The sequence below is a fragment of the Myotis myotis genome, unplaced genomic scaffold (genome assembly GCF_014108235.1).
Source record: "Myotis myotis isolate mMyoMyo1 unplaced genomic scaffold, mMyoMyo1.p scaffold_m19_p_2, whole genome shotgun sequence".
In the NCBI taxonomy this organism is placed as follows: Eukaryota; Metazoa; Chordata; class Mammalia; order Chiroptera; family Vespertilionidae; genus Myotis; species Myotis myotis.
This window is the reverse complement of record NW_023416324.1, coordinates 161211391-161226876: the sequence shown is the minus strand read 5'-3', so window position 1 is coordinate 161226876 and position 15486 is coordinate 161211391. Positions and strand designations below refer to the sequence as shown.

Below are 15486 nucleotides of genomic sequence, written 5' to 3'. Positions count from 1 at the left end.
ACAACAACACAAAAATAAATTTAAAAAACCTTTTGGCATAAGGAAAACCATTCTGTGGGAGAGGAAAAAGGGAGGAGAATTACACACAGAAATCTGGGCTAAGGAGAAACTACCGTGAGTAACCGCAGAACTCAACGCTAACTCTCTGGCAGTCAGAGGACCAGAGGACCTAAAGGTAGAAAGCACTCCGGTCTTTCAGGAGAGAGCTGCCCCGCCCCCTGCGAGCCCCACCCTGAGATCTTATGGGAAATTCTGGGTCTTCATATTAGAAACGCCAAAACGTAAAGAGGATGACAGCTTCAACAGTAGTTCTGCCCAAACAGCCGAGATGTCCTGCCCATTGCTATTTCTGACACTAGCCCTCGGCAAAGGCCATGGACAGGATGCCGAGTGTAATTCTCTAAGTCATCTCTGCAGAGTCGGATGACTAGGGCGCCTGGGAGCAGCAGCCCATAGTCTCTTCTTGAAGACAGGAAGGAGGTTTGAAGGAGGAGGCTGCAGGGGAAGGATGGTGCATGGCCCTGCCCTGGCCCCTAGCGGGAAGAGAGGTCCAAGGCCCAGGCTCACTGCTGCCCCCACTCTGCTCATCCTGGAACCACACGTGCTGAGCCAGGGAGACCACAGACCCGACCGGTAGGCACACTCTCTAACATGAATAGAAACCCAGATTGGAAACTAGGCTGGTTTTCAGGGTTTGTGCAGCCAGAATATGTGAGATTCTGCAAGCAGGAGCTGAATTGCTAAACATGAGCTGAATTTCATTACATTTTCTCTGGAACTATACCACTTATAACATGCCCTCTCACTATCCTTTGCATTTGAGGAACAACTGGCAAAATATTCAAACTTAGGGAAGACTGCACTTACACATCTTAAGAATTTGGATAGACAGTCGTTATATAACTGCCTATGATATCAATTTCCCGGGCTTTCTGTGGGGAAATGTCATATTTTCAGATTGTCAGCACAGCCTCCTTCTCTGAGAAGCAGCAGCCCAAACTACTTAGTAGTTTACATCATTTTATTTGACTTTTAAAGAAAACGTTTTGGAGGAAACCCTAATCTCTTGGTTGGCTCCAGGAGAACCTCTAATATATGGGATCCTACAGACACCGAGTGTCATTGTGGTTTGAATAGGCACTCTTTGATCAACTACTTTCCCTCAAAAACCTTTAGTCTGACAAACCAGAGATTATGGCAATGGCAAGTACTGCCCTGGGTCTCCATGCCCACGCAGGCTGGCACTGCCCCTAAGACCCTGGCCCCTGATCTTGTTGGAAGCAGGGGCCACGAGGGGGAATCTGCCCCAGGAGGCAGGGACAGGGGAGGCTTTACCTACCAGCCAGTGGCTGGGGTGGCAATCACGCAAAGTGATGCAGTGGTGGGTAGGTGGGAAAACAGTCACTCCTGTTCCTGCTCCCAGTTCCCCTCTTTCCCCCAGTGAATGAGCTTCTGGAATTTGAAGGGATGGGACATGCAGACTGGAGCCAGCGATGCAAGCATGGGCTTATCGCTCAAGTTCTGGTCTGGGCAGAGGAAAGGCCTTCAGGTGGAAGCTCTCCCATCCTTGACAAAGCCGGACCCCCTGGGCCTGGCAGGGGGTAGGGGGAGACACCAAGGGCAGGGGAAGTACCTTCAGGAGCAGTTGGTACTTGGTGATCCTCTGGACGGGCTTGATCAGGTAGGAAGAGATGGAGTTGGCCAGACCGTGCCGCTGCTGTATCTCCTACAGGATGGAAACAAGCACCATCAGACATGGAGGGGCATGTGCATGTGTGTTCTGGGCAGGAGGCAGGTGGGGTAATAACAGAGGCGAAAGGAGAAAAGGTGGCAATTATGAGAAACTTCTTTGATGGGGAAAGGGGATGAGAGACTAAGGTGCATGTAGAAATAGAAACCAAGAGGATAGATGGCAAAAGGGGAGAAACTTTAGGGAAAGAAGGCAGATTTGTGAAACAAACGGAACTTAAGAAATACAGACAAAGGTAGAGGAAGTGATAAGGTAAATAACGGGCGGAAGGGTAAAGGAGAGGGGAAGATGTGGAAGTGAAGGAAATAAACTCAGAATGGAGGACCTGAGAGGGGGATGAAAGGAAGGTGAGAATGAAGGGAAGGCAGAGAGTGAGCTCTGGTTTCTGTTCTGACGGCTCCCGAGTCTTTGTCGGCCTGCGGTCTCCCTCTTAGAACTGCACAGGACAGATCTCACTTCCCATTTCTCCTCTCTTCAGATTTCACACATCCCACCCTAGAATCACCACTTTTCCTTGTCCACTGTGATCAATGGTAGGGACTCCCCTCATTCTTCAGGTCTGCTGAGCTGGAAACCATGGGGTCATTTCCAGCGTTTTTCCCTCTGTGATCCCTGACCCCTGGGGAGGATGATCTTCCCTGGCCACACTGTCCACATCCTTCATGCCCAGGCTGTGACCATGGCTCCCAGCTGTTCATGCCTCTAGTTCTCATGTTAGTCCTCTCTCTCTCCTACCTCCAAAAGGATCTATTCCCCAGGGTCTAGGTGCTATGAAAATTAGAGAAGGGTGAATTTTAGTCCCTTCCCTGAAGAACCTCTATGCTAGCTAGCTGATAAGACACACACACATGAAAGAGAGAGCAACCAAGGATGACAGAAAGACTTCTCACTGGCTACTGCCAGGAAGACCAGAGAGGAGGCCTTGCCCCCAGGAGTGATTGTACAGATAACGCCTTCACTGGGGCTTAGAGGACAGGGAGGGGTGGTGAAGTGGGAAGTTGGAGGAATGGTACTCAACAAACAGGGAATATATACAGCCACATGCACAGGGAATAAGCGTTATGTATTTAGATGACAATGAGGACCATGCCTGAGCGGTACAGAGGGTGCACACCTAGATTCTAGAAAAAGTGAAAAATACAGCTAGATAAGCAAGATGCTTTTAGGGCATTGGTGAGGTTGAGCTAGAATAAAGCATTAGGATTTGATGGTGAGCTTCTCAATGTAAAGCACTGTGGACATTACATGGAAGGAAACTGTGGTGGAAGCAATGCTTCAGAAAGAGTAATGGAAGCCTACGAGCAACACAGGGGGTGGAGGTTGGGAAAGAGAGACAGGGAGACTGAGGTTACTGCACAAGCCTTAGTGCAAACATAAAGTTACCACATGATCCAGCAATTCCACACCTCGGTATCCAGGGTGGGCAAAAGGAGGCTTACAGTTGTCAGTACTCAAAACACAGAGTTTATCCTGGTGTTATTATTTATTATTGTATTATTTTCCATATGGACAACTATTACTATGAACAACCTACTTTTGCCCCACCCTGTATACCCAAGATAAATGAGAACATATGTCCACACAAAAACTTGCATGCAACGTTTACAGCAGTATTATTAATAATATGGAAAAGGAGAGTACAATCCAAATGTCAACCAACTGATGAATGGAGAAACGGAATGTGGTGTATTTGTACAATGAAATACTCCTCAGCCGTAAAAAGGAACGAAGTACTAAGACATGCTACAGCGTGGATGAACCTTGAAAACATCATGGTATGGGAAAATAGTCACAACAGAACACATATTATCTGATCCACTTTTATGAAATATCCAAATAGGCAAGTTTAAAGAGATAAAAAAACAGGTCATTGGTTGCTTAGGCCTGGGGGGTGACTGCTTTTTGGGATGATATAAAAATTCTAACACTGACTGTGGGGATGGTTGCACACATCTGTGAGTATACTAAAGCCATGATATATAGTTAATGCCTATTAATACCTATATCTCCAGTTGTGTAACATGGGAGCTTGCCATAGCTAAGATTAGTGAAAACACAGTTTTAGGAGGAATAAAAGAAACACTGAAAGTTAGGGCCTGCTATGTGGCCATGGAGGAGGGTGAAGAAGAGGGAATGATAAAAATAAATTATTCCATTTCCTGCCATTTACTCCAGAAAGTAGCAATGTGCTCACTCATTTGCTTCTTCCCTATAGGTGTGTAGTCATAGCAGGACTTGTTCAAGGATGATGGGCAAAACAGCTGGCTGCCTGACTCTCCTTGGGCAAATGAACATTGTGAGTTAATCTGGGGCCTTGGCAGATAGCACGGGCAATAATGTACCTGACAGTCTTCCCTCTCTGACAAGACACCCAGCTCTGGGAAGGCTGCCTGTGTAGCAGCGAGAAAAGGGTTGCCTCACATCTGGAGTAGAAAATTCTGGATCATGTGAATGTGGGATCCTTTCCAGGACTTCAATTTTCTTTGTTCTCATTATAATAATGGGTGCTAAGAGACCGCCTTTATTAAGGGTTTATCTCTTTTATAGAATGAGGGCCTAAAGCAGATGGTTCCTACCTGTAGAACTTAGGGAAACCCTTCTGATGGATTGGGAAAAAAGTTGCAAAAATGATGCTTTCCAGAAAGCGTTGGGAACAATCAGGAGAGTTTACTGCTGTCTCTCTCCACCTCCAGGACCAGCTCTGGGAACTCCCACAGACTGGAGTTCTGGCTTCCATTGGCCTTCCCAGCTAAGGTAGAGGCTAATTAGGAACTAACTGGGAAATGGAGGATAGGGTGCAAGATTTGGGGAATGACTTATTAGACAAAGTCCCGAAATTGGCTAGAAACAGGAATATGAGGAATGTAGGACTAAAAGAAAATACAGTTTAGCACCAGAATCTGTGATGTATACAAAGTGAAGCAGGCAAACCATTAGTCAGCTTCAAGGGGCTCACAGTTGGGGGAGGTATGAGTAATGGAAAGGCACATTGTTAACCTGCCAAAAAGCAAATCATTACAAAAGCAATACGAGAGACACAAAATATCATGTACGCATAGAGGAAGGGAAGGATTCCTGCAGAAAGCAACATGTGACCTTTAAAATAAATGAAGAATTCTGAACAGTGACTGTGTGTGGTGTGCACACAGAGCATGCCTATGTGCAAAGAGGGATCACAGTCCATTTTAGGCAGAGAAAGCAGCGTGAGCAAAGGTAAGAAAGCAGAACAGTTTACGGCCTGCTCAGAGCACAGGGCAATTGTGCTCAGAAAAACACAAAGTGGAAGACAGGACACAGTGCATTTACAATTTCAAAAAGGCCCTTCTGGAGACTGTTGATGAACAGTCCACCAGAAACATCTTAAGGAAAACACACTATTAAGCAAAGATAATGGCATAAAGCATTCCATAGACTCTGACAACAAGTTAGGGAAGCACTTTGCTTGGATTTTCTGTTTTATCACATCTAACCTCAGGAATTCCAGTTGGGACCTTTAGAACCCGTTCCATGTTAACGCTCCATTAAAACAGCACATAAGCTTTTTTTCTTGTCTGGCTTTCTCCCACTCAAGCGTCATTCCTCCACTGAGCAATAAATCCTTGTGGAATCATTTCTGTTACGGCAGTGTCAGGCTAGAAAGATGCTCAGAGAAGGTTTATTCTGTAAACTTGAGTATGGGAACTGTAGTTACATGTCTGTATCCCCCAGGGGGCCCAGCACACTATCTGGCATACAGTAGACATTCAGATATTTATGGAAGGAAGGAAAGCAGGCAGGCAGAAATACAGACTGATCCTATGCAATAAAAGGGTAATATGCAAATTGACTATAATGGCAGAATGACCGGGAATTGGTCGCTATGACGCACAATGACCACCAGCGGGCAGATGTTCAACACAGGAGCTGCCCCCTGGTGGTGAGTGCACTTCTACAGTGGGAGTTCTGCTCAGCCACAAGCCGGGCTGACAGCTGCGAGTGCAGTGACGGTGGTGGAAGCCTCTCCCGCCTCCGCAGTAAGACATCCCCCGAGGGCTCCTGGGCTGCCAGAGGGGTGTCTGACTCCCAGATTAGGCCTGATCCCCTGGGGAGTGGGCCTAAGCTGGCAGATGGACATCCCCCGAGGGGTCCTGAGAGGGTGTAGGCCGGGCTGAGGGATCCCCCCCCCCTCCCCCGAGTGCATGAATTTTTGTGTACCAGGCCTCTAGTTAGATGATAAAACATTCTGAATTTCAAGTTTTTGTCACTTGTGATATGACTATCAGAATGGCCATCACTGCTACAGTCCCCCTCTCACTGAACTTCCTTTTCCCCTTCATTTCTTCTCGCCCTCTTGCTCTTCCCTTGCATCCTGTAGTGACCCATTTGGCTCTGTTCATTTTAGGTCACTTTCTGGGGCCCAAGACTACACAGACTTGTGCCATCATTCACCAACAGGACTGGCTCCTCATTAAAAAACCAAAGGATCTGAGGAGACCCGTCAGCTCTGACCCTTCTCCAGGCTTCTATTCCACACATGTGCTCGACCTTAGCTGCACATTACTCTCCCCCAGCCACTTTAAAAACTCTCAATGCCCAGCTCAGACCCAGGCCAATCCTCACAGAACCTCAGAGGTGGGACCCAGAATCACTATTGTTCAAAGCTCCCCAGGTGACTCTCTGTGTAGCCAAGACTGAAACAGTTGCATTAGAGTAGGGATTCTCAAACTTGAGTGGGCATCAAAGTCACCTGGAGGGTGAGCTAAAACTCAGATGGTCGGGCTCTAGCCCTGGAGATTCTGACTCAATAGACGTGGAGGGGGAGTCCAAACTATGCATGTCTAGCAAGCTCTCAGGTGATGATGACTTGGCAGGTCTGGGGACCATACATTGAGACCCCTCCATGTGAGGGAGCTGTATGTGAAGGAGAAGTGAAATCTCTTAGTCAACCCCTGCATCACAGCAGGCTCCTCTACACATGAGATTTATGGCTACCTTGGTTTGGGGTTGAGGCATGGAGGCAAACATGCCTTGTCCAAAAATCATAGCACTTGGGCTGGAATGGGGTTAAACAAAAGACAAACACTGATCCCCATGCTTTATCCAGGAGATAGAGGTTTGGGATGGCCAGTAAAGAAAAGTGAGGAACAAAGTGAGTAACCTATTATCCCAAGGTAATGAAGCATTTCCACCTGCCTGAATGGCTCAAGAATGGAAAATCATAGCTTACGTCAAAGAAGGTGCCTGCATGCTCCAGGATCAGCTGGTTGGAATCAGGTTTGTTTTTACAGTAGGTGACATACATCTGAAATTTGTCTGCCTAAAAAGAACAAAGACAAGAACAGGTAAGTATCCATTCTCCCTTCTGTTGACTGTGTCTAAAGGGTCCAGCAGGGGCTGTGTAAACAGATACGGTGTGCCACAGGATTATCTGTAGCCAATGTTCTGGGCTTATCTGGTCCATGCTCCCCAAACTTTCGGATGCTTTTCTCCTAACAGCAGGAGAAAGCTCACTGAAAGTAAGCTCATTTTAATACTAGTCAGTGCTGGAAAGAATAAGCAAAAACCAATTCACATATCATAACATATTCTGAAGTTGGACAGCATTTACTTAGAGATTATCCCCTTTTGGGGATTACCTACAATTGTGCTTCCCATCTTGAACAATGCTAGCATTTGCTTGGAAAGCAAAAATCAAGGCATGAGAATGAAGTATGATCTCAGAGTTAGATCTGCTTGTACTTCAAGGGTCTCCATGGGGGGTGGTTTTCAGGGGGTGTCAAGTGACTACACAGCCATCCCCAACTTCTCAGAAGCAATGATGGGGGGAGGGGAGGCAGGGGGACCCTCTGGGCCAAAGTCTGAACAATGAGTCCTAACCAGGTTGTTACTTCAAGTAAAGAACCTTATGGCTTGGTGAAAATTCATTTCTTATTTCTCTCAGGACCCTCTGGATTAATGCTACCCACCCTTTCCACTGGGAAAGGTATGTGTATTTTGGCCACCAAGTACTTTCCTGTTTGTGAAATGCTGCCATCTTGGTGCCTGCAGAATATTTGGGGTGTCCTCTTTGAGAAAGCAGCCTAGATATGCATTATACCTGTAGCAGGTTTCATTTGATCCTCATGCATGAGAACTCTATGAAATGAGTTGCATTATCATCATCCCCATTTTACAGAAGTGAAAACTGTTCAAAAGTGGTAGAGCCTAGGAACGCTGACTTCAGGCTTCCTGGTCATAACCTTTCAATACATTATAAATAACTCTTCTACCATTTACTCCTGCACTACGCTCATAGGTAAGATTATAGGACTTAAAGTCACCTTGGGATAATTCTTGGCAAGATGTGCCTGTTTTATGCAATCACCAAAGGATTTCTGAAACTGGTTTTTGGGTTAATATACTACCTGGAAGGCATTCATCATCCCTAAGAGATGATGCGGAATCATATTTATGGTTGACTGTAAGTCAAATCCAAAAACTGTGTGAAACAAGATTTAAAAATCCCTTCATTTACTGGTCAATCTTGTCTTCTCTACATTGGCTGTACAAGGAATCATAAATTGCTTATAAGCATTAACGTGAAGTATGCTTGGGCTCATGTAGTTAGAGGTAGAAAATGTAATAGAACAAAGTAAGACAGCAGTCTGAGACTTCCTTAAGAAATGAGAGAATGCCAGGAAATAAACATGAAGGCTTCATGAAAAGAAATAACTCAAGACTTGAACTGTGGAACTGACTGTGATACTATGTCCGGGGACTAGTCGATTTCCCAGCTCATTTGAAATGTATCCATCTATAAAACATAAAAGATAACCATAGCCCTGCCTATTCCATAACTCTTGAAGAATGAAGCTATTTTGAAAAGTAATTCACCCATTTTGAGCAGAAGTTATAATTAGACAACAATTATTAAATATTAGAACTCCTGACCTGTGGGAAGAATTTCCATGTTTGGTGGCACATACTGTCCTTCGTGACCTTCTCGGGAGATCTTTGCATTCCTATCACAAACCTTAGTTGAAACTAATGTGATGTGGGGATGCTAATGGAGACTACTGTTTCCACTCACGTAATTAGAACTGGTACATTCAGCCCATTGACTTGGCCCATGACAATAGCACCTTGAAAGAGAATGACTTGACACTCATCTTGCAGGTCAGAACTGGGATGGATACCCAAAGAGTGTGTTCTTCTCTAGTAAGGAAGAAAATGTACCCAATGGCTTGGTGGCTTGATGTATTCCTAAGGGTCTGATTCCCTAATCCTCATCCAGTTAAAAAACGAACAAACAAAACAAAAATAGTCGATGGAGCCAGAGTAGTCCTCTATCAAGGGTGGTGGTCTTGTTCCCATCTTCTGATACCTTAATTTTAGAAAGTGCTAGAAAACTTAGCATGGCACCTGGACACGATGTCTAAGGACTTTTCCCAAGGAGGGCTCTCCTCCTCAAGGAGGGACTGCTTCTCTCAGATCTACTCATGGCCCTTTTCTACAGTCCCTGGTCCTCTGTTAGAATGTCAGTGATACATTCTCAGGTCAGGCACCGAACAGTGATGCCATCTGGCGTCATCTTCACTCCTGGGAAGCACGGGGGATGGGAGAACAGGATTTCAGGTCAGTTACCCAGGTAACAAAGCAGTGTCCCACATCCTCAGGCAGCTGCTCGTACTTCTCCAGCTCTTTGAGGAAGATGCTGTGAGGGGAGAGAAAGGCTAAGTCAGACATCTCTGTACTGCTGACCCCCGCTCCACCCCAGAGGACTGTGCTGAGGCCAACTCAACCTCGTAAACCCTCAGTTATTTACACATGGCTTCTCCACTAAGTGATAACGTGGTCAAACATAGTTTTAAATATGTTGGAACTCATTTCATTAAAATGTACATTAACTGATTAATTAATGCAACTTAAAGTAATAAAGTTTACCTTAGGGGTTTATACTTCTCAGGCTGAAAGTAATGAAATATTGTATTTGTTTTGGGCCTTTTATTTTAACAGCAACTACAAGCCTATTTTTATACAAGTCACCTGAATACTCTGTAATATTTAAAACATAGATATAAATATAAAAAAGAACAAATTAATATCATCTGTAATCCCAGAGGTAAAGTGAAAAACTTTTTAATCCTACACAACTTCTTTCTAATTATTGGCCTTCCACGACAGCCAGTTTGTATTAAAAAATAAGAGTTAATGTTTCCTAATGCAGACATCATTTTGGAAAAAAAGTTAACAGAGAAAAAGTTACAATCCACTTCAAAGTTGAATTGAATTACTACTGAATAATCTGCTATTGTGGACATCTGCGCCATGGCTCCTTTCTGTGCTAATAAATAATAAAGAGTTGACTATAAGAACTTCAAAGTAAGATATTACTTACTTTGAGCTCAGAGAATATAAGCTCTAATAAGCAGGAATCACTGGAATAGAATTAGTTTTTTTTTTTAAAAATCACACAACGTTTTTCAAATAAATAATTATGAGGATGTAGTGATACATGCTGATGGAAATGAATGATGGTGTAATCTTTATAAAGGACAATTTGACAATTTATATGAACATTTTGTCTCTGCAATTTCAATCCTGGAAAATTTCCTAAAGTTGGATTCACATGTGCCTAAGGAGGTGTACATACATGCGTATTCACTGTGACACTGTTAATAATAGCAAAAGATAGTCTGTAGATGACAAAGTAAACCATGGTAAATCCACAGAACTGAATATTACATAGCTATAAAAAGTAACAAAGCTTTCTATGTTTTCATATGGAAGTTCTCCAGGGAAGACTATTAAGCAAAAAGAGAAAGGTATGGAAGAATGCAGATAATACCCTGCCTTTCGTCTATGTAGGAAATACATATTCTTATTTCCAACCCAAGAAACTAATGGTCAAAGGGTACAATTTCAGTTATACAAGGTAAATTCTGGGGATCTACTATATAGCATAGTACCTATAACTACTAAAACTATATTATATACTTAAAATTTGCTAAGATACAGATATTGTGTTAAATGTTCTTGCCTAATAATAATAATAACAGTAATAATAACAGGAGAAAGTTTTAGGAGGTGATGGATATATCTATTGCCTTGATGGCAGTGATGGTTTCATGGTGTATACTTATCCCCAAATTCTTCAAGTTGTATATGTTAAATGTGTACAGCTTTTTACATATTAATCATACTTCAATAAAGTGATTTAAATAAAAAAATTTCTACCACAGGAAATCAGGTGAAGAGTTAGGATGAGATAGTGATGGATAGAAGTTCTCAATCTATACTTTATATTTAATGTTGATTTTTAAAATTAATCCCCCAAAATTAAATAAAATTATATAAAGCAGTTCAGAATTATTTTACAACTTATCTCTAGCATTGGAAAAAATAATTTTATTGATTTGATTTCTTCTACTTGGCTCCTACTAGCCAAGCATTCTTATTGTATTTTATAGTTACTATTGGTTATGGGTTCTGTGTGTGTTCTCTCTTCAATGACATGACAGAACAATGTTGGTTTTGGTTAAAAAAAATACCTATGTGTAACTTAAAAATACTTGGCAAGTCATATTTGGAAAGCTAATAATGATTGGTGGGATCACAGGATTTTTTTTTTTTTTACCTATCTGCAATTTAAATTTTCTATAATAAATTGGTATTTAGTTATAAGAAAAAGTCACTTGAAAAATTTGGGGACTCTGAGCAGTACCCATTTGGTGATAATCATCTTTCCCCTAACATGTGAATTTTAGAGTATCTGATCTAAATCATGAAATAGTGGAAATTAAAATGCAACTTGAGCTTTCAAACTGCAAATATGCAGAGCTCAAAAGTCAGTAACTCTGCAAAAGTTCCGAAAATCACATTTACTACTACTTTCAGAAAAATTGCAGGTGACACACATGTATTTAATATAACTTCCAAAACAGAGACAGGAAAAAATAGTACATCATGCTGTAATTAAGGATTAAATCTTTTCCAAGACCAAAATGGAAACAACCTTTTTTGTTGCAAAGAGAAGCAATCTGGCTCATTCCTTTATACATCATGTTAATTCTGGAAAATTTCCATAACAACAATACATTAATATATTATTATAATGTTAATAATCTATTTTTAATATCTATTTTTCATTTCTGGAACTGAATTCTGGAAAACTCTGATGATGTGGCTCTTTCCCATGAGGAACACAGAAAGATTTGATGTACAATATCTTCACAAGCAGTTTTGCCAGAAGGTGTGAGAGGTTTTTACATGGTCATTTCTCACGTTGGCCTTCAGTATACCTCTCAGGGAAGAATGGGTGGAAAGCCAGCCCTGAGCCACGATTCACTGAATAGGGCCTGGGATGGGGGCTGAGTGCCTTGGCAAGTGGGGAAGAACATCTGAGGAGCTATTCCAGGACCAGGACGGGTGACAGAAAATGACAGGAGAGCACAGGAGGCAGAGAGAACTCGGAAGAAGAGAGAAAGCGGAGAAAGGGGAGACTCTGGAGGCCCTGCACTGGGATATCGCTCTCGGGAAACCTCCGCCTGGGCTCTCTCAGGCCCTCACTCCAGGCCCCTAAACGCTGCTTCTCATGGCGTACGGGCCCTTCTCCTCCAAGGGCGATCAAATAAGTGGTACAACCACCTGGATCGTGGCATGCCACACAGGGTATAAAGTTATATTTTTGCTCTATTTTTATTTTTTATAATTTTTAATTTCATTTTTGTAAGTCATGGATGTACATGATACAAAACAGACCACCCGTCCTCCTGGCCCCCCCTCAGAAGCACGGCAGTGACTAATTTGGGGGGTGGTCTATGGATTGAGTGGGTTTCTTTTTGGCTCTCATTTTTTGTTGATTTGTTTTCTATTTTTAAAAAATTTATTGGGGTGATATTGGTTAATAAGATTATATAAGTTTCAAGTATACAATTCTGTAATATGTCATCTGTATATATTTTTTGTCTTAGGAGTTGCAAGGATACCCAAAATAAACTAGTGGCCTGGCCATTTATAGTTAATATTAAACAGTGGCAATTATAACCACAGAATTGATAATTGATGCTGAAAACAGTGCTAGCAATTTTATTAAAAGTCCTAGTAATTTTTGTGATAGCAGCTATCACAAGGAAGGGTGCAGTTTGAAAATCCTTAAAAATAAAAGCACTCTAAAATGAATTAAATGCATAGAATATTGTTTCTATAATTAATATCTTTCTGGAAAATGAAGGTTTTAACAGCAACCACCACCAGTCCACCCTTCTACTGACCCCATGTCTCCCTTTCCTCCCACAACCAAGTACCAGGTAAGAAGCCAGAGTTCACGCTTAGTCAAAGATGTGAGGGGTCTTCCTAAGATTCATTTTCTCATCTTGAAAATAACACCTTCACAGGGGTTGTTGTGAGAATTTAACAAATCCACATAGTTAAAGAACCCGACACAGTGCCGGGCACACAGTAGGCCCTAAATAAACATTAGTTCTCAGGATAAGTACTTTCTAGTCTTAATAGAACCACACTCTCTTTGGGAAACATACGTATCTCATACTCTCCCCAACTCACAGAGGCATATATAGGGAGCTCCCCCAATTAAACCCTTGTTAAAAAAAATCTATAGCAGATTACCTTCCCATAAGCCATATCCTTGGGAAATCTTGATTGGGTGTTAGTGCAAGGATTGGATTCCAAAGTCACATATTTCAGTGTGGGAAATGAATGCAAAAATTAAATTCCAAGGTCACACATTTAAATTTTGGAAATGCTGGGGTAGGCTGGTTTCTTTACTGCAGAAAATCCTACAATCCGATCAGGTACATTGTCAGTCTCTGAAGGGATTAATGTGCAGTGCTCCCCAGATGTCTTGGTGAGTGAACACTTTCGAAGGGAGTATCTGACTCTGCCTGAAGGAACTCTTGGAAAACCCTCATTAGTGGTCCCCACGCCTGGCTGTGCACCTGGGGATAGGAGCTGAGTGCCTGCATTGCTTAGGAAGTGGATGAGTAGGCAATCCTACTCATCCGGTCCACAGACCAGCACGTGAAGGTGACTGCGTGAGAGGTTCCAGTGTGCTTCCACTCGGCGGGTCCCACATTGACGCCACATTTTGAAAGAAAAGGTTAAGAATTAAAGAAACTATCTTGTGCTGCACATATGAATTCACAACTTTGAGTAAGATAGTCACTACAATCTCAAGGTACTTGTTGAAGGCAAGTGGCAATATTAAACTCCATTTTGCTTTTTAATTTGAAGCTTATGAAGATTATGTAAGTCTGATCAATATCATTCCACCTACTTCAAATAGACATGATAAGTTTAAATGAAAGCCCAGAAGGTCAGAACTCTCTTCATAAACGATGGAATATTCCACCTCATCTGTTTTATAGCAATATCTTGGTCCTCACCATTTCAAATATTATACATAACAAATCATGAGAGAATGAGCAAAGCAAGTAGTTTAAGTGTATGTGTGAATGTGCGGTTCTTTCAGAAATGAATAAAACTTTTGCAAGAAATGTCAAGATCTAAGCAATGTCATTTCTCTATTAAATTATTGCAATGCAATATATGATGCAGTTGCTTCATGAGAAAGATGCTTCCCTCTGGCTTTGTACAGAATCCGTGAGATGAAAGCGCTAACACTTACTGGTAGAAAGCTTTCTGAGGCTCATCATTAAGCACTATGGAAACAGCACCATTTGAAAGGTACCCTGAGTAGATTTTGTTTTCTTCAAAGATAAATGTGGCCTATAGTCCCAGTGCTTCTGGAAAAGTGTGTCCCTCTCTGAGGGGCCCACGTGGTCCAGCAGCCAGACCTAGACATCGAGGGTACAGCCTGCACTTAAAGGATGTAGTCTGCATGAATGTATTTGATGACTTTGTGTAAGCATGTGCGTGCACATGTGTATGCATGCGTGTATGCATGTGTGTATGCATGCGTGTACAAGTGTGTATGTGTGTGTGCACGTGTGTACGTGTGTGCTCTTAAGCATGTGTACTCGTTGGAATGCTGGAGGTGATGAGAAGGGGAATGAAGGCTGGGCTGTGGCACGGAGGGCGGTGAGGAGCAGGGGGAAGAGAACAATGAGGAGAATGCATAGCATTGGAGGTCGGGTGGGGAGAAAGGTATCAGGCTGGCTATTCGCAGGAAGTACAGGACATTGCCTCCTTCTCAAAGCAGAGCTGGGTTACTGCTTCCACACAAGTAGGTGTAGAGATCATTTCTGAAAAACCCCTCAGTGACCAGGAAGATTCAGAGCCCAGCTGAACGAAGCTCTAGGTAGCAGGGGCTGGGACAGCTGGTTAGCATCCTGGCGCAGCTACTAAATGAATGGAGGTGTCGGGCTATTCACGGAAGAGCCTCAGCACAGTCTGGTCACCCAGGCTGAGCCAGAAGCATCACCTGGCTCTGCCCTTCACTGCACACAGGAGGCTCAGCCTGGGTTAGGAATGAAGAGAAAGGTGTGCAGGGCTGGACTCCTGCTCACCATATCCCCACCCTCAGCCTCCAACCTGGAGCACCAGCTTACCAGGCTGCACTGCTCCCTGTTGAACAGGTTTTGCTAACATTTCCTAATTTTGTTTTAACTTGTGTGATCACATGAATCCAGAGCTATTTGCATAAACATGTAACAAGTTTAATGTTAAAATAAGATACAAAAATGAAGCTCACATTTAATGTTATATGTACCCATTAATGTGCTATTTAGCCATCAGGCATGGATGCTAAGCAGTTAGCATGTACGACTAATATCAGCATGACTCTGACACGTCCAAAT

The 15486-nt window shown here is 42.9% G+C and overlaps 1 protein-coding gene across 19 annotated transcripts in view; it reads right to left on the bottom strand.

The window, feature by feature from the left end:
• Positions 1–15486, bottom strand: part of KALRN (kalirin RhoGEF kinase) — a 656959-nt gene that overhangs the window by 217023 nt on the left and 424450 nt on the right. For all 19 annotated transcript variants that reach the window (XM_036353020.1, XM_036353029.1, XM_036353021.1 and 16 more), the window contains exons 26-28: positions 9353–9422; positions 6957–7046; positions 1634–1726 (exon numbers count right to left, since the gene is read on the bottom strand). In XM_036353020.1, the coding sequence (XP_036208913.1) occupies positions 1634–1726; positions 6957–7046; positions 9353–9422 (253 nt within the window). The remainder of the gene's footprint in view (positions 1–1633; positions 1727–6956; positions 7047–9352; positions 9423–15486) is intronic.